The following is a 17,129-nucleotide window of genomic DNA, read 5'->3' as shown; positions in this document are numbered from 1 at the left end:
CACTGGGAAGAAAACATTCTTTCTAACAAACAGGTCTATCCATGCAAAAGGATGACATAAAATCCCTTATCATCTCCAAAATTTGATGGATCACAGATATAAAACTGATGTCCTTAGGTGTCAATTTTCATGATCTAAATTAAGTCACGCTTCTTCAGATACTATACAAAAATCAAAAGCAACAAATTTTTAAAAATATTAAAAATCAGTGTGACTCAAAGAACACCCATCAAGAAAGTGAAAAAGCTCGTAGAATGAAAGAAGGTATTTGCATATCAAGTCATGTATCTGAATTCATACACAACTTACACAGCTCAACAACCAAGTAAGGCAAATAATCATCTGAGAATTGAAGAGCTTGAGTGCTCATTACAAATGGCCAATCATCATATAAAAACACGTCGTATATCATTATATATTAGGGAAATGCAAATCAAACCAGAATAAGATGCCATCATATCCATCAGGACACTCCAGTCAGAGCGATGGTGACTGCCGGTGAGGAAGTACAGAAACTGGAACTCTAGCCACGACTAGGTAAGAACGCAGCGTGAGGAGCCGGGGCGACAGTACAGCAGATAAGGCACTTGCCTGGCCCACAGCCGACAAGGGGTCAATCCCCGGCACCCCATATGGTCCCCCCAGGCCCAGCAGAGCCAGGAGTAAGCCCTGAGCACAGGCAGGTGTGGCCAACCGCTCACCCCCCAAAAAAGAATGCAAAATAATGCAATCACTTTGGAACAAACTTCAGCAATGCCTGAAAATGTTAAACATATAGGTACCATATGGTCTGGCCTAGCAACTCCATTCCTACATGTACAGCTAGGAGAAATGAAGCTGTCCAGAGAAAAACACTGAGACAGAAAGTGGAAAGAACACAAAGGAAGCAAAGTGGTCTAGGTACCTAGCGAAGAGCTTCTGGGGGATAAAAATGTATCAGGTTCTGACAGGAACTAAAATATTAATGAATTTTGAAAACATTATGCTGATTGGAAAACCATTCACAAAAGGGCATTTATTTTCTTTTTTTTTTTTTTTAAATTTATTTATTTTTAATTAGAGAATCACCGTGAGGGTACAGTTACAGATTTATACACTTTTGTGCTTATACTTCCCTCATACAAAGTTTGGGAACCCATCCCTTCACCAGTGCCCATTCTCCACCACCCGTAAACCCAGTGTCCCTCCCACCCTCCCCAATCCCATCTCCCCCCCACCCCACCCTGCCACTGTGGCAAGGCATTCCCTTCTGTTTTCTCTCTCTAATTAGCTGTTGTGGTTTGCAATAAAGGTGTTGAGTGGCCGCTGTGCTCAGTCTCTAGCCCTCATTCAGCCCGCAACTCCCTTCCCCCACATGGCCTTCGACTACAATGTAGTTGGTGATCGCTTCTCTGAGTTGACCTTTCCCCGGAACGTGAGGCCAGCCTCGAAGCCATGGAGTCAACCTCCTGGTACTTATTTCTACAGTTCTTGGGTGTTAGTCTCCCACTCTGTTATTCTATATACCATAGATGAGTGCAATCTTTCTATGTCTGTCTCTCTCTTTCTGACTCATTTCACTCAGCATGAAACTTTTCATGCCCATCCACTTAACTACAAAATTCTTGACCTCCTTTTTTCTAACAGCTGCATAGTATTCCATTGTATAGATGTACCAAAGTTTCCTCAACCAGTCATCCGTTCTGGGGCATTCGGGTTTTTTCCAGATTCTGGCTATTGTAAACAGTGCTGCGATGAACATACATGTGCAGATGTTGTTTCGATTGTACTTTTTTGCCTCTCTGGGATATATTCCCAGCAGTGGTATTGCTGGGTCAAATGGGCATTTATTTTCTAATTCTATCTATATATGCTGCCCAGATTAAACAAATCACCACAAAATGAGCAATTGTTGGAGAAAGGAAAACTGTTCAAGACTCCCAGTTTGTTCCCCAGCAGAGCACTGCAGGGCAGAGTTCCGGAGGCCCCTGAGCACTGCCAGCACTCGCCGCCCCCCCCCCCCCCCCCGGGCCCCAAGACCGCTGGCCCAAGCAGCACCACACTGCCAGCTGGACCACTGAACCATCGGGCCTGCTCAGTGCCAAGTACCACTGGCAGTGACCCCTGGGCCCCCTGAATCCCACCCCACCCGCCCCCAAATCCACATGATGGCGACCCACCTTCTTCTAACGTAATGTATGGAGTGCAAAATAAATGAAACGGAAAGGTGACTCGTGTAAGAATGCTCAGTGTCTAAGCAGAATTACTCCTAGTTGAGTCCAGTCTCAAATCCGACAGCACCAGGTGCCAGAGTGGCGACAAGGAATCAGCTACGGAAGCCGATTTTCCTCCTTAAACAAATTTTTAAAAAGTAGGAGCCAGAGAGCTAGTACAGTGGGTGCTTGCCTTGCTCACAGCTGAGGCGGGTTTGATTCGGTATCCCATATGGTCCCTGAGCACTGCAGGAGTGATTCCTGAGTGCAGAGCAGGAGTGACCTCTAAGCAATGCCCCGTGTGGCCCAAAAAACATAAACCAACAACAAAAACCACTTAGGAGTTTTATAGAGAAACTGCAACCAAATATCAAAGTCAAATTTGTAATCACACCTGTCTATGCATATGTACTAAGTTTCTACCTCATTTTTTCGACAATGGGAATTTGAGCACACAATAAAGCTTTCATTACCTTAATTTTGGGTTATCAATGTATTTCTTAAACTGCTTGACGTTATTCAAAGTTTGTTCAGCTAACTCTCGAGAGGGTTCCACAATGAGAGCTTTCGGTGCATTGGGAAGAAATTTTGTTTGTGCCACCTGTGCACTACCTTCAGGAAATAAAAGAATATTAGAACACATTCAAATCACACAAATCAAAATACCTTTCTTTGCAAAATATGAGCAGACCGAAATTTAAAATTTCTGTATCGAAATTTTAAATTACTGCCAAAACAGTCAAAGAGAACAAAGATTCGATTCCTAAGAAGAAGTTGGGCCTCCTTAAATCTACCTGCGATAATTGTGACGGGTTTGCATACTGTGTGACAAACAGGTGACCACACATACTTGTGTGAATGAGTGTAATACAAGTAGGCAGTGCCGTGGGGAGGAGCGTGAGCTTCGGAATCACACTGCTTGGGTCTAAAGTGAGCCCAACCACTTCCTTGCTCTGTGAATTCAAGTCACTAAGCCTCAAGTTCTTCGTCTGTAAAATGGGAGACCTTCGAGGGTTGCTGTGCAGATGAAATAATCCACACATGTAAAGTACGGGACGCCATGCTGCTGACGCCAAGCACACGGCCTGTGAGTAGGGAGGAACACCACCAGGACTGAGCATCCCCAAACGCCTGAGCTGCTGAGAGGAGTATCTGAGTGGGGTCTTGAAATTAACTCTTACTGGTGCGTGAAATAAAGAAGCATGACCAGAACGGCAAGGCGGGGATTGGGACTAGTTCACTACGAGAAGTTTTCACCAACACCCAGTTCTTTAAATCCTTACCCCCCGAGGAGCAATACCTGTATGCTGTGATTTGACAACGAAACTATCAGATGCCTTGGAAAGACCAACGAAACCATCCTTCGGTGGGAACTTAAAGTCTTCTTCACCAAAATTAAACTTCAGCTCCGCGTTCTAGCAGTGAATAAAGGGGATTTTTTTTTTTTTTTAATACTTAACCTACCTGTAAACTAACCAAAGCAAACTCCTGCCCGTCCAAGTGGCTTATGATCACAGCAAACTTTGACTGAGACTAATTACCTTGAGAACACAGGCAGGAAAAAGGGCTTGGTTCTTCAAATGTGGAGGTATTTCAAAGGCCAGACCAAGGTCTTTTCCTTAAAAATACAAGAATCAGTGTAAGGAATCTGTGGAGTATCAGAAAAGGAACGTCCACAGGCTCAAACTTTTGAATCTACCAAGTGACCTGAAGTCACGCTTTCCCCCTGAAAGTGGCTAAGCTACCTGCTACGCAAGACTACTCTCCTCTTTGACCTTGATTCACCAACTGTCCTCCTCCCCCGTGTCTTTAACTTAGGTTTGCTCTTGTGTAGGGGGGTTGTTTTGGGTTTGTTTTTGTTTCTTCTGTAGGAGGGAGTCCCTAGCAGTACTCAGGGGGCCCAGAGAGCTCCTCCTAGCAATACTCTCCCCACTCTACATTTTCAATATTCCCTACCCACTGTCACTAGACACCCCATAATGAAAAACAGAAAACATCTCTCATACAAACATCAAGACACACTTCTTCCGTTTACCTTCTACTTTTCATCTCCATTTTTTGGAGTAAAACACCCTATATCCATCCACTTCAACTGATTTCCAATCAAGCTCCCCGTCATTAACCCATTACTCCACGAAACCTCTTTTTTTTTTTAAACTTTATTTTAAAATAAAATACCCCTATTGCAAACCACAACACCCAATTGGAGAGAGAGAACAAAACGGAATACCCTGCCACAGAGGCAGGGTGGGGTGGGGGGAGATAGGATTGGGGGGTGGGAGGGATATTGGGTTTATTGGTGGTGGAGAATGGACACTGGTGGAGGGATGGGTTCTCGAACATTGTATGAGGGAAACACAAGCACGAAAATGTGTAAATCTGTAACTGTACCCTCACAGTGATTCACTAATTAAGTAATAAATTTTTTTTAAAAAACTTTACTTTTATTTATTTTTTTTTGCTTTTTGGATCACACCCAGCGATGCACAGGGGTTACTCCTGGCTCATGCACTCAGGAATTACTCCCGGCGGTACTCAGGGGATCATATGGGATGCTGGGAATCGAACCTGGGTTGGCCGCATGCAAGGCAAACGTCCTACCCGCTGTGCTATTGCTCCAGCCCCCCATCGAAACCCCCGTTGTATAACTTGCAGGTGGCCAACCCCGATCAATTCCCAGCACTGCATATGGCCCTGAGCACCATTAAGAGTAATGGTCCTCCAAGTCCCACCAGGAGGGATCCCTGAGCACAGAGCCAAAACAAGCTGTGCCCCCAACCCCAGGAAAAAAAAAAAAAAATCAGTAGTATTAAGTACCTCTCTCCTCTAATAAGATCCAAAGACAGCTTACCATTTTTGGAGAACTTGACTTGTCCTTTATCTATATCTAGGTAACATCCAATGGTATCATGCATAGTGAACTCCTAGAAAACCAGAAAGTCAAATGCTGTTAACAAAAGGAAAATCTTAAAGTTAAAATACATACTATCGCTGATGGGGGGCAGGGAGGATGGTGACGGGAGGGAAACTGGTACACTGGTGCTGAGACATGGACACTGGCAGAGGGATGTGTGTTGGGACAGTAATACTGTATGACTGAAACCTAATTATGAACAGCTTTGTCAAGATCTATCTCACAGTGATTCAGTAATGAAATCTTTTTAAAAAGATTACATACTAGCACTTCAAAAAAATCCCTTGAAGCTCAACTATAGGTCTTAAAACGATTCTTAGGGAGTGGGGGAGAAGGCTCCGAGGGCTGGACCTCATGTTCTGCATGCAGGAGTCTCAGGTGTAGTCCCCAGCACCACACCGTCCCCCGATCAGAACTCGGAACAACTCCCCTGGCACCATACCAAGATTAAAAAACCTGGGCATTCTTTGGAAGGGTCTATCTCATCTCATAGTGATTCAATTAAAAACTCTATTAAAAAAATAAACTAAAACAAATTTTAAAAAAGGGAAACAGCTTAAAATTAAAACAAAAAACCCTGGGCACTTCCAGGTATGACACTAAAGCAACAAAAATAAACAAAAATAATATTATAGTACATCAGACATTTTGATCAACATTACTACAGATTTAGACTCGCCAAAACAACTGTATTTAGAGCCACCATGACCAAAATTAAGAAATGAGTAATACATATTAACACCAGAGCCAAAATCAAGATAAGGTGAAGAGATGCAAAGTACACTTCAGAAGCAAATAATGACTATTATATTTATCACCATGTAACATGTTTACTTACATCCAAATTTGAATTTTACACTATAGAAAATATTCAGAAAATTCACTTAACTCTGAGAATCATTTTTAGATCCTTAGTCATGCACAAGTGATGCCACAAATATGAAAAGGCAAATTACTAATGCTATGATTAAATTAACAATTAAGTTATCCAGGCTGGAAGATAGTACAGTGGGTTACAGTGCTTGCCTTGCACACAGCGATCCTGGTTGAAATTTCCAGTATCACATATAGTCCCCCAAACTCCACCGAAAGTGACTTCTGAGCACAGCACCAGAGTAAGCCCTGAGCACTGCCGACTGTGGCCCCCAAACAAAACAGTTAATATTACACTTACCTCTCCATAATTATCGAACTGTTTGTTATGGGATTTTTTCCCTGTTCCACCAAAACCAAATCCAAACTTGTCAGTACCTAGATTTAAAGCATTCGATCAAAAAAATGTTTAAATGGAAAAGCCCTGAAAGAAGTTTATATTTTGGCATTAATGTTATGCAACTAAGCAATATTTTATGCATATTTATGAATGGCAACTACATCTTGACATCATTTACATACACATACACACATGTGTGTCCATGTGTGTGTCTGATGTGTCCCAGGGATAACGTCCAGGGTCTCATGCACTTACAACAAGTACTCTACCACTGAGTTACACAGCCCAAGCCCTCCCAATTGCTAAAGTTTATTCCTCCAAATGATTTTTCCCTTATACTTGGATATATTTTTTGTAAATCACTTCAAATCTCTTTTGGAACTAACTGAGAAATAACAACTACTAATTCCATGTCTGTAAAACATAAGCTTTACATAGTTACCGTTTTACTTCCCAGTATAATAAATGCTAACAGCCCACACGTATAAAGCGACAGATTCCTTTTATTTCCGAACACTTACCAAGGTCTAAGGAGGCCTGCATAGAAGACCACCCCACTCGGCATAACCCCTGATCATGACAGGAGACTTCATAGTAGTGTTTTCCTACAAGGGCAAGACATTTAAAATTGAAACGAATCATGCACGTAGGACTGACTTATCACACAGCCCCCTTCACACAGTTCCTCGAGTGCAATCTGCATGTACCAAATGAAGAGCTGTCAACTGTTCTGCAACATGAAAAAAACCTCTTCAGACCTTTGATTTCAAGCTCTTCAGAGAAAACTCACGTACTAACACATCACCGCAAAAGGCTACAGCTGCTTCAAAGTGGTTGCATACCTTTTGTCAATCCTCTCGTGGCTCTACACCCGTGCCACTCCTTTACTTCTCGGCTCTGACAACACAGGCCGTCTGAACCAATCGCTGGATTTGAGGGGAAAAAAGAAGGGTCAGTGCAGCTTGTACAAATTACACAACCTGAAGTAAGTTCTCACTCAGTCTCACTTGATTGCTTCACTTGCTGCAGTTCTCCAGACTTACACCTGCCGATTCCCGAGGGACAGCAGGGGCCTCCCCTGAGTAAGTGCCTGTACTCAGCAGCTAGGAGTCTTGGCTAGGATGAGTTTCTACACTTCTATACCTGTGCACTAGGACAAGATTTTACACCACGTCTAGAAGGAAATCCGCCCCGCCCCGCCCCGCGCCTAGCCACACTTGCATCCCAGAAGCTGCAGCACCAGCATGAGCGCGGCTAGACAACTACTCCCCAGAAGCCTTTCCAGAAAGGGACACTCAAGGATCCTTTGCACGAAATGACACCACAGTCACTTGTCAACACCTGCTGCTCTGAACTTAGGCTTGAATTTGAACCCGAGTGATACTAAACTACAAAACTGCCTCCAGCATGACTCCCCGTGCATGAATCCAGAAACCACAGGCAAGGCAGGACCAAGGCGTGACGAAGACAGCCTGTGGGCATTAGCTATACTATCAGCTGCACCAAGGCACTCCGAGGTGGAGTTTCTTTAACAGACATCAAGGTCAGCACGTAGTGTGCTGGCACTTACGGGCGCTAGCAAAGCACGTGGCTTTGGTCTACAGTGGGAAGTACACGTCACTTCTGCCCCAGAAAAGAGGGGCTTCCAACGAACTCAACGTCTGAATGCAGACCTTCCAAACAGTACCTTGCTACCATTTCTTTACTACCAAGAATTTTTTTTTATCTTCACATGCTTATTAGTCATTTAGATTTGCTCTTATGTAGACTGTCTAGTCTTACCCTTTGCCATTTTCCTTATTGTCTACTTTTTTTTCTCACCAAAACAGGTACCACTTCACCTCCTACCTATTCAAGAATGCTTCGCAGTCAACACTGCACATGTTCTTTCTACACTTATTTTTTGGCTACTGATTTTATTCCCTCTTGATATCTTTCATACATGTATTTTAATAGTATTTCTAGCTCTTATAATTTCTGAGTTTCCAATATGGGTTATGAAAATTTCCCCACTCCTAAATTGCTCACGCAGTGTTCTATGCCTGAATTTACAATTGTATATGTACATATTATGTCTTAAGCTTATATAAAAATGTCTAAAATGCACACAAAATACACAGTAATTAGAATGCTTCTGATTATGAATTAGTAATTAGAATGCTTCATTGATTATGATATAATCAATTTTATCTTGCTCCAGATGAATAGTCAATATGCCAACACTTTTACTGAATAAACTGCCTTTTCTACTGAGATGGTTTTTTTTCTACATATTAACTCCGCATATATATTGGAATTTTCATTATACCTCTATTAAGTTCCATAATGTAGTTGCAGATGCCTATATTTACATAGAAATATGCGGTGACATATTTTAACCTCCATTAAAGCTTTATTATTCTTTTTCATAACCTTAATATTTCAGCTATTAAACCAAGTTTCTGAATCACAATTTGCCAAAAGCCATCCACTTACCAAAAGCAGATCCTCTATCATATGGGTTCATCTGCCATTTGTTGAGCACTAAACAAATTAAAATGAAAACAAATCACCTACAAACACATGAAATTAAAAATACTTTATAAAGGAGAGGTAGCACAGGGCTTAAGCCACATGTCTGGCATGTGGCTGTGCCCAGTTCAAATCCCCAGGATTTTATATGGTCTCCCCAACACTGCCAAGAGTGACCCCTAAGCACAGGACCAGGAATATGGCCTGAGCGCCATTAGCTGTAGCCCCCCAAAACAACAAAATAAGACAAAAACATTAGATAAATTGTATTTTTTAATCAAAGGTCAAAGTGATTTTAATCATTGTAGAAATAACTGACCTATATCCCACAATCAAACTAGTTATCTCTGAACTATTACTAAAAGAAAATCATGTCCTCAGTCTTAATTCAACATCACATTCAGAAGTTGCACATTTTTCATCCTCAGTTGCAAAGATGCAACTGACACCTTTTTCTAGAGTATCTTTACTAACCTATGGATAATCAAAAAATCATTATAACTTAAGCCAACTGTAACCTTTCAAGCAAAACTTCACATGCAAAGCAGAAATCTTTTCTAGATTATTTCTGAGTAAGACATCTTTCATCTGCTAATACTCTGACAGATGGAGAAGTAACATTCTCTTGAGACTTACTCTTCCATTATTGGCTAAGAAGCACTTAAAAAGAAATCCTATGTAAGTTACTTGTCCTAGTCCTACTTTCCAGAATAATTCTTTTTCTCCCCAAATCCCATCAGTGATTTAACAATTATCCTATCTCTCTATTTTTTTTTAAATTACTTCTCCATGTCTAAATATCTAGCTTTCTTGCACCTCATAAGACATTTCTTTTGAACTATTATCATTCTGGTTACCTCTTGAAATACTCTTTTATGATCATTTCACAAATGATGGTTTGTAGTTCTCAAAGATTCTGAAACTATTTTTAGAGAATTGTGCTTTGGACCACACTGATGCTCAGGGCACTACTGGTCCAACTCCACCCTACTGTGCTCACTTCCTGGTTGTAAAAGTACTTTTGTCTGGGGCCAAACCCAACAGTGCTCGGGGCTGGCTCCTGGCTCTGTGCACAGGGAACCCTCCTGCTGGTGCTCAGAGAATCATTAGGTGGTACCAGGAATCAAACCCAGGTTTGCCATGTGCAAGACAAGTGCCCTGCCCACTGTACTAACACTCATGCCCCCTGAAACTACGTTTGAATAGGCCAATAGTCTAAGTAGTTAATATTCAATCTCTCTCTCAAAGTTCACTGACAGAGGAGATTATTCCATGAACTGTTGTCTTATTGTTACTCTCCAGCTACTAGAAGAACATGCTGAGAGGTCAAGCTGTTGGCCACTTAATGTTGCAATTTTGTGACAATGCTTTCAGTGCTATCAGACAGAAAAAATAACTTAAGATTTAGATAAAATTGGAAAAATATAACAAATCCATAGATAAGTCAAGATAGAAAATAATGCAGAAAACACTTAACAGAAACAGTGAAATTTAAAGATGAGGAAACTGAATCAAGATTTTACACAGAAGAAAACGGACCAAAAACTCTAGAAAAAGGAGCACTCTCCATGCTGACAGGACTTGAAGTAAGAAACTGACTTTTAGGGCCAAAGAGATAGTACAGGGGTAAGGTGCTTGCCTGCCATATGGTCGAGCCTGATTCAAGCCCCAGGACCACATACGTAAATCCTGAGCACTGCAGTGTGGTCATTAAAAAAAAACTAATTTTTAAATTTGCGCTGTTTTAATTTTTAAGCTCCCTCTTTAAGTTAAAGAAAAACGTGTGACACTTTTCCCAGAGGGTTTGATGAGAGAGTTTAATATTTGTAAAATCACTGGACCAATTCATTTTCATTATTAGGCATAAAATGTAACAAGAAATCATTAAAATAACTAAATAAAGTTTCTAAAATCCCAGTCTTCTCAGAGAAAGGACCAGGAACATTTGGGATTAATCTTTTACTGTATACTGCTTGTTCTAAATACCACTTCATACCAAATGCCAACTCCACTTCCCAGACAATGCACATACAAACCTAACATCTGTAAATGTCTGGCATTAGAATCACTAATTTAGGATTAGTAATTAAAAGGAAAATAGTAACATACAAAAATTACCTGAAGCACCAGTTTTAATTGTTGTTTTTCCTTTTTTGCCTTCCTGCTGGTCTTTCAGAGTTTCATAAACTATCTGGATGACTGGGATACTGAAAGCCTTTCAAAGAAGTGAGTTGGTGACGTTAGTTACAGTTGACTGAATTACGAAAGTTATGCACAAACTGGGATTATAGATTTGCTACTCTAATTTCATTTGCCCAGACTCAAAATAACACGAACATAAGAGCTGAGTTGATTGAGAGAGGGAAAAATCAAAATTAACTGGCAACAAAAACGTTGCTCTCAGTTGTAAGCAGTCATTTTCTTACAGCTTTGGGACAAGCTGCTTTATGATTTTGTCTTAAGCATTACGGTTCAAAATGTCAAAACCAACTCTTAGAAAGTAAGCCAAATTTAACTTACACCAGTTTTTCCACTTCCTGTTTCAGCAGCCTGGATGGGGGGGGGAGGAGAAATGTTTATGTTAGATTCTAAGTTGCCAATAAAAGAAGTCTGGAGCGAATATGACACATAGACAGCTCCAGCACTTGACCAGCAACCTCGACTTCCCCTGTGCCTGCTGATCACCAGGTTTCCTGTCAAAGCGGTCACTGCCCACCTTGTGCCTACCTTAAGAATCATCGGCTGTCTCCCTCTTTTCCACACTGCTGCCATTCAAATCCGAACCCCCAGTCTCTCCTAGAGTATTACAAAAGTAGACGAACAGGGGGCTAGAGCGATAGCACAGCAGGTAGGGCATTTGCCTTGCACGTGGTCAACCTGAGTTCGATTCCTTCGCCCCTCTCGGAGAGCCCAGCAAGCTACCAAGAGCATCCCGCCCACACGGCAGAGCCTGGCATGCTACCTGTGGCGTATTCAATATGCCATAAGCAGTAAAAACACATCTCGCATGGAGACGTTACTGGTGCCCGCCGGAGGAAATCGATGGGACAAGGGGACGACAGACTAACAGGATTTCATCTTTCAGGGCTATACGCATCGAAAACATCTACCAAATCGTCTCTCCTTACTAGCTCTCCCCATGTAATGCAGTCCTGCTTAAAGACTTTCAAAGATCCCTATGCCAAAACCCAAACACTGTAACAGGGCACCGACAAAGACTCCAAATACGATGCCCTGGGGGCGGGAGTGATAATGCAGCGGGTAGGGCATTTGCCTTACCCGAAGCCACCTGGCCACTTTCTCACTGCAATGGACATTCATCCACGTCCACATCTTACTGTGTTCCTAGGTTCAAGCTTCTCAAGGTCAAAGACGGTCCTAACCACTTGCATTCCCCACCGCTACCTAACATAGTGAACACAGAATGTGCATCATGAATGTTCGTGATAAACTTGGTGAAAGCACCCTTTATAAATCTATGGAGCATTTGAAAGTGGGTAACTACCACCCCTTGATTTGCGTGTCCCCAGCTCCCCACCACATCACCAAGTTCAAACCTACCATAAGGACATCTCCTCCTCCCAGGATCAATGGGATAGATTCAGCCTGGATATCAGTTGGGAGACTAGAAGCATTTTGAAGAAGTATAGTTAGTTGTTGTTGGGTTTTTTAATCACCTATTCTAATTTAGTCAAGTTAAACTGTAAACCTAAAAGGGAATACTATTTGGTAAATATTACCAAGTATTTTCAGGGCTGGAGCCATAGCACAGTGGGTAGGGCGTTTGCCTTGCAAACAGCCAACCCAGGTTTGATTCCTCCGTCCTTCTCAGAGAGCCCGGCAAGCTACCGAGAGTATCCCACCCGCAAGGCAGAGCCTGGCAAGCTACCTGTGGCATATTCGATATGCCAAAAACAGTAACAACCAGTCTCACAATGGAGATGTTACTGGTGCCCGCTCGAACAAATTGATGAGCAACGGGATGACAGTGGTACAGTGATTTTCAGCCAACAGTATCTCGAAGTCTTGGAAAGGAAGCTTTTCTCAGGGATGGGGTTGGAGACCAAGTGCCTTGGATGAGTGATGCCCCAGGTTCAATCTCCAGCACTGCATGTCCCAACCCACGCCTGTCACCAGTAGGAACAGGCCTGGAGAAGCACCACTGGGGATGGCCGCCAAATCAATTTTGTAAGAAGATAGTTTAGGGGCCGGAGTGATAGCACAGCGGGTAGGGCGTTTGCCTTGCACGCGGCCGACCCGGGTTCGATCCCCGGCATCCCATATGGTCCCCCAAGCACCGCCAGGAGTAATTCCTGAGTGCAAAGCCAGGAGTAACCCCTGAGCATCGCTGGGTGTGACCCCCCCCAAAAAAAATAATAAAAAAGAAGATAGTTTAAAGGGCTGAGAAGCACAGGCAGTCTGCAGAGGGTCTAGTTTGATCCCCTGAACTTACAAGGCGTCCCAAGCACCAACAGGAACAGGCGTGCCGCCCCCCCCACCTCCCCAAAACTAAACTTCTATATGTAGAGACTCGAAAGGAAACCGAATTCCACTTGCCCAACTAGAACCAAAAAAAAAAAAAAAAAAAAACATTTGACAACCTCACTAAAAGCTGTTTAGATTCTGGCCACAGATCCATTTAATCTTCGTGTACTTACAGCCAATCCATCTCTTCCACAGCTTGTGCAATCTCAGGCATAACACCCATCTCTGAAAAAGAAAATCAAAGACTTAAATCATACTGCTCTTAAAACGACTGCCCACAGAACAGGGGCAAGACTTTCAAGCATACTCCAGCTTACGGCACTTGCTTAGTGTGGCACTTTGGAACAACCGAGTCTTAGAGAGAAGCTTGAGTTCAAATCTAAGTACTCATTTACTAGAAACACCTTCATGGGCAAGCTATGAACCTGGTATCTCCCAGCTAGTGTAAGCTTGCAGAAAGTGGAAGATTAAAAACGGTATGTTATACACATGTAGCAGTTTCGCTTCAAACACTATTGGAAGAATCTGCCAGTTAGACAGCATCTCGTTACCTATAATGTGGTTGTCATACATCTTGGCTATTCAAGTATGATGTGAATACCCTCAGCTATGTCAGAAAAATGAACAAAGAAGTGGAAATAATCCACACCTACTGGCAGCAATAAGCAAAATTCCACTTAAATGAAAAGGAAGGGTCTGGGCTGGAGCAATAGCACAGCAGGTAGGGCGTTTGCCTTGCACGCGGCCGACCCGGGTTCGATTCCCAGCATCCCATATGGTCCCCTGAGCACCGCCGGGAGTAATTCCTGAGTGTAAAGCCAGGAGTAACCCCTGTGCATCGCTGGGTGTGACCCGAAAAGCAAAAAAAAAAAAAAAGAAAAGGAAGGGTCAATGGCCAAACCATGGACAACTGAGAATATCAGGCAAAGAAATAATCTATTCTTCGGCTTTTCACATGACAGTGCTACTTCAAAGTCAGTCCTCAATAGATTTGGGTTCTTCCTGAGTAGTTTTGTTCTTTCATCATTTGTCAAAGTGAAATGTAAAGGATAATTATATGTGGAATAATTAGTTGGCCAAAATAAAGACTCCTTTCCAAAGAAGTGATTTTCGCTTTCAGTTTGCATTTGTTAAAAATGCAGAATTACACATATCATAAAGAACAAATCTGTCTTATTATAAAACCTTTTTGTTTTTTTTTTTACAGCATGTGTTATTTTTATAACAGTGTGAAACCTTATAAAGGAACAATGTGTTTAGAAAAACTGTTCTTACAATGTCATTGTGTTTAGTGATTCTAAATAAAAAGTTGTGTGCTCAAAAAAATGCAGATTTATTATCCTCAACATATACATACTCGTGTTAGAAAAATAACAGTTCTTCAAATATGTCTAACCCCCAGAGACAGACAATTTTGCCTTGCTGAAACTGTTTTGAAAGGACAGGTATCGAGTCGAAAAATGTCCATTGCAAAAGTTCCTTTTCCTTCGCACTGAGTGATAGGAATCATATAACAGACACAACACTAAGGCGTCATAATGAACTGGCTAGTATCAGCATTGATGACATGGGCGTGTACATAAACCTTTTTTCCCCCAAAGAGAAAGGTCATCCACCTCTAACCCCCTCCTGTAAAAAACCCACAAATCAAAAAGTTCAAGATCATAAGCCTCAACAGAAGCAACTTTCTAAGAAACTCCCCTTTGGAATCTAGCTGCCTTCCCTTTCCCAAACTGCAAAGAAGTCGAAGAGAAGAGTTGTCTTTCCCCACAACTTCTTTTATTTATTTATTTATTTATTTATTTATTTATTTATTTATTTTTGCTTTTGGGGGGTCACACCTGGCGATGCACAGGGTTTACTCCTGGCTCTGCACTCAGGAATCACCCCTGGTGGTGCTCCGGGGATCATATGGGATACTGAGAATCGAACCCTGGTAGGCTGAACCCTGGTAGGCTGAACCCTGGTAGGCTGAACCCTGGTAGGCTGCGTGCAAGGCAAATGCCCTAAGCCCTAAGCCCTACCCGCTGTGCTATTGCTCCAGCCCCACCCCCCCCTTTTTTTTTCATTCTAATCATTTTCTGTCTGCATGACAACCAGGCTTCAAGTATAAGATTTTTTTTAACACTTCAGGAATAAAAGGAATAAATGTGCTTTAATTCTAGCTTCTTTTCCCCACGAAGCCCCTGACTCTTCTCCTCCTGTACTTAACCTTCCTGAAATGTACAAGACAAACTCTTCAGGAAGTGAAACCAGCCAACCGCAGCCCTTCCCTAAGCTGCTCTTCACTCCATCCAGCGGGCTTGGGAGGCACCCACAGCAACCCAACCCGGAGATGGGAGCTCCAGCCATCGGAAATCCTTTCTCTGCAGGGAAGATCTGGAAATCCCTCACGTTCTCTCAAGGAGGGAAATATTAAATATATATATATATAAACTTACATACATATAAAGATGAAAGCCCGGGAATGCCTACATAACAGGGTGAAGCCACCAGCCTGCCTTCACCATGCCCATCAATCGGAAGGTGCCCTGCGAGTTTTACTCCAGCTCCCGAGCTGGGGATGGTCAAGAGGGGGGTGGGGGGGTGGAGAAATGTCCAGCAATGAACCCTCCTCTCCTTTGGCCTCGATATTTAACGTGCATAATGACCATGTTGTTTCACAGCCAATCAAGTCAAGGTGCATGCCTCGGCCTTTTATTTTTTGGAAGAACTTGGAGAGTTTGAAAAAAAGGGGGGGGGGCTGGAGCGATAGCACAGTGGGTAGGGCGTTTGCCTTGCACACAGCCAACCCGGGTTCGAATCCCAGCATCCCATATGGTCTCCTAAGCACCGCCAGGAGTAATTCCTGAGTGCAGAGCCAGGATTAACCCCTGTGCATCGCTGGGTGTGACCCAAAAAGCAAAGAAAAAAAAAGAAAGGAAAAGAAAAAAGAAAAGCAGGACCAAGGCCCAACGGTGCTTCCCCGCTGCCCCGCCGGCCCCGGCGACCGGCCAGTCCCTACGAGGCGTGGACGGAAGAGGAGGTTCCCCCAGCCCGGTGGCCACGTCCCGGCGGCGGCCGGCCGGTGTGCCGGTACCCGCTGTCCCCAGGCCCTGCGCGGGCTCTGCAGCGGCCGGTGCCCCCGTGTCGGGTCGCGGCCACGGCGCGGGGTGGGCGGGAGGGCGGGCCTCGAGCCGCGGGGCCTGCACACGGGCGGCAAGTGCAGGCAGCGCTGCCGGCTGCAAAGGGCCCCCCCCACTTTCCCGCGGCTCCCCGCCTCTCCCCTCCCCACCCCTCCCGCCGGCCGGCACCCCGCGGCTGGCAGCAGCCGTCCGAGCCGCCCCGGCCGCGCCCGCCCCGGCCCCGCGCCCGGGACACGCACCCGAGAAGGCCGCCATCTTGGCCCGTCCGCCGCTCCCGCGCTCCCCGCCCGCTGCCTCCGTACGTCACGCCGCGCTCCGGGCGTGCGCGCTTCCGGCCGGCACACCGACCGACTTCGGAGTCGGGGCGGGACGCGGGGCCGGGCAGAAGAGTTCCGGCCGCAGATAGACGCAGAGAGTTTCCCAGCCTCCCCACTGTGAGACAGACCCTTACAAAGCGAATGTTCGTGATTGGGTTTTAATCATACAGTGTTTCCACAGCCATCCCTTCACCAGTGTACATTTCCCAGCACCAGAGTCCCAGGTGCACTCTAATCTCCTGAGATACAGTTACAAATACAAAGTTGTTATTGTTCCTTCAGTCATACAATGTTCCAACACCTATTCTTCCACCAGTGTACATTTCCCAGCACTGATGTCCCAGTTTCCCTCCTGCCACCCTCCCCACCTGC

General features: G+C 43.9%; 1 protein-coding gene across 1 annotated transcript in view; it reads right to left on the bottom strand.

Annotated features, from left to right (window-relative positions):
• Positions 1 to 16,770, bottom strand: part of DDX1 (DEAD-box helicase 1) — a 33,133-nt gene extending 16,363 nt beyond the window's left edge. Inside the window, exons 1-13 of the mRNA XM_055122838.1 lie at positions 16,680 to 16,770; positions 13,489 to 13,540; positions 12,392 to 12,455; positions 11,351 to 11,380; positions 10,949 to 11,045; positions 8,795 to 8,842; positions 7,162 to 7,245; positions 6,841 to 6,924; positions 6,281 to 6,357; positions 5,044 to 5,116; positions 3,734 to 3,810; positions 3,493 to 3,607; positions 2,666 to 2,804 (exon numbers count right to left, since the gene is read on the bottom strand). Coding sequence (XP_054978813.1) covers positions 2,666 to 2,804; positions 3,493 to 3,607; positions 3,734 to 3,810; positions 5,044 to 5,116; positions 6,281 to 6,357; positions 6,841 to 6,924; positions 7,162 to 7,245; positions 8,795 to 8,842; positions 10,949 to 11,045; positions 11,351 to 11,380; positions 12,392 to 12,455; positions 13,489 to 13,540; positions 16,680 to 16,695 — 956 coding nt within the window. The 5' untranslated portion in view covers positions 16,696 to 16,770. The remainder of the gene's footprint in view (positions 1 to 2,665; positions 2,805 to 3,492; positions 3,608 to 3,733; positions 3,811 to 5,043; positions 5,117 to 6,280; positions 6,358 to 6,840; positions 6,925 to 7,161; positions 7,246 to 8,794; positions 8,843 to 10,948; positions 11,046 to 11,350; positions 11,381 to 12,391; positions 12,456 to 13,488; positions 13,541 to 16,679) is intronic.
• Between the last annotated feature and the right edge of the window lie 359 nt (positions 16,771 to 17,129).

The sequence above is a fragment of the Sorex araneus genome, chromosome X (genome assembly GCF_027595985.1).
Source record: "Sorex araneus isolate mSorAra2 chromosome X, mSorAra2.pri, whole genome shotgun sequence".
NCBI lineage: Eukaryota > Metazoa > Chordata > Mammalia > Eulipotyphla > Soricidae > Sorex > Sorex araneus.
The sequence above is the reverse complement of the archived record's forward strand: the minus strand, read 5'-3'. Positions and strand labels throughout refer to the sequence as shown.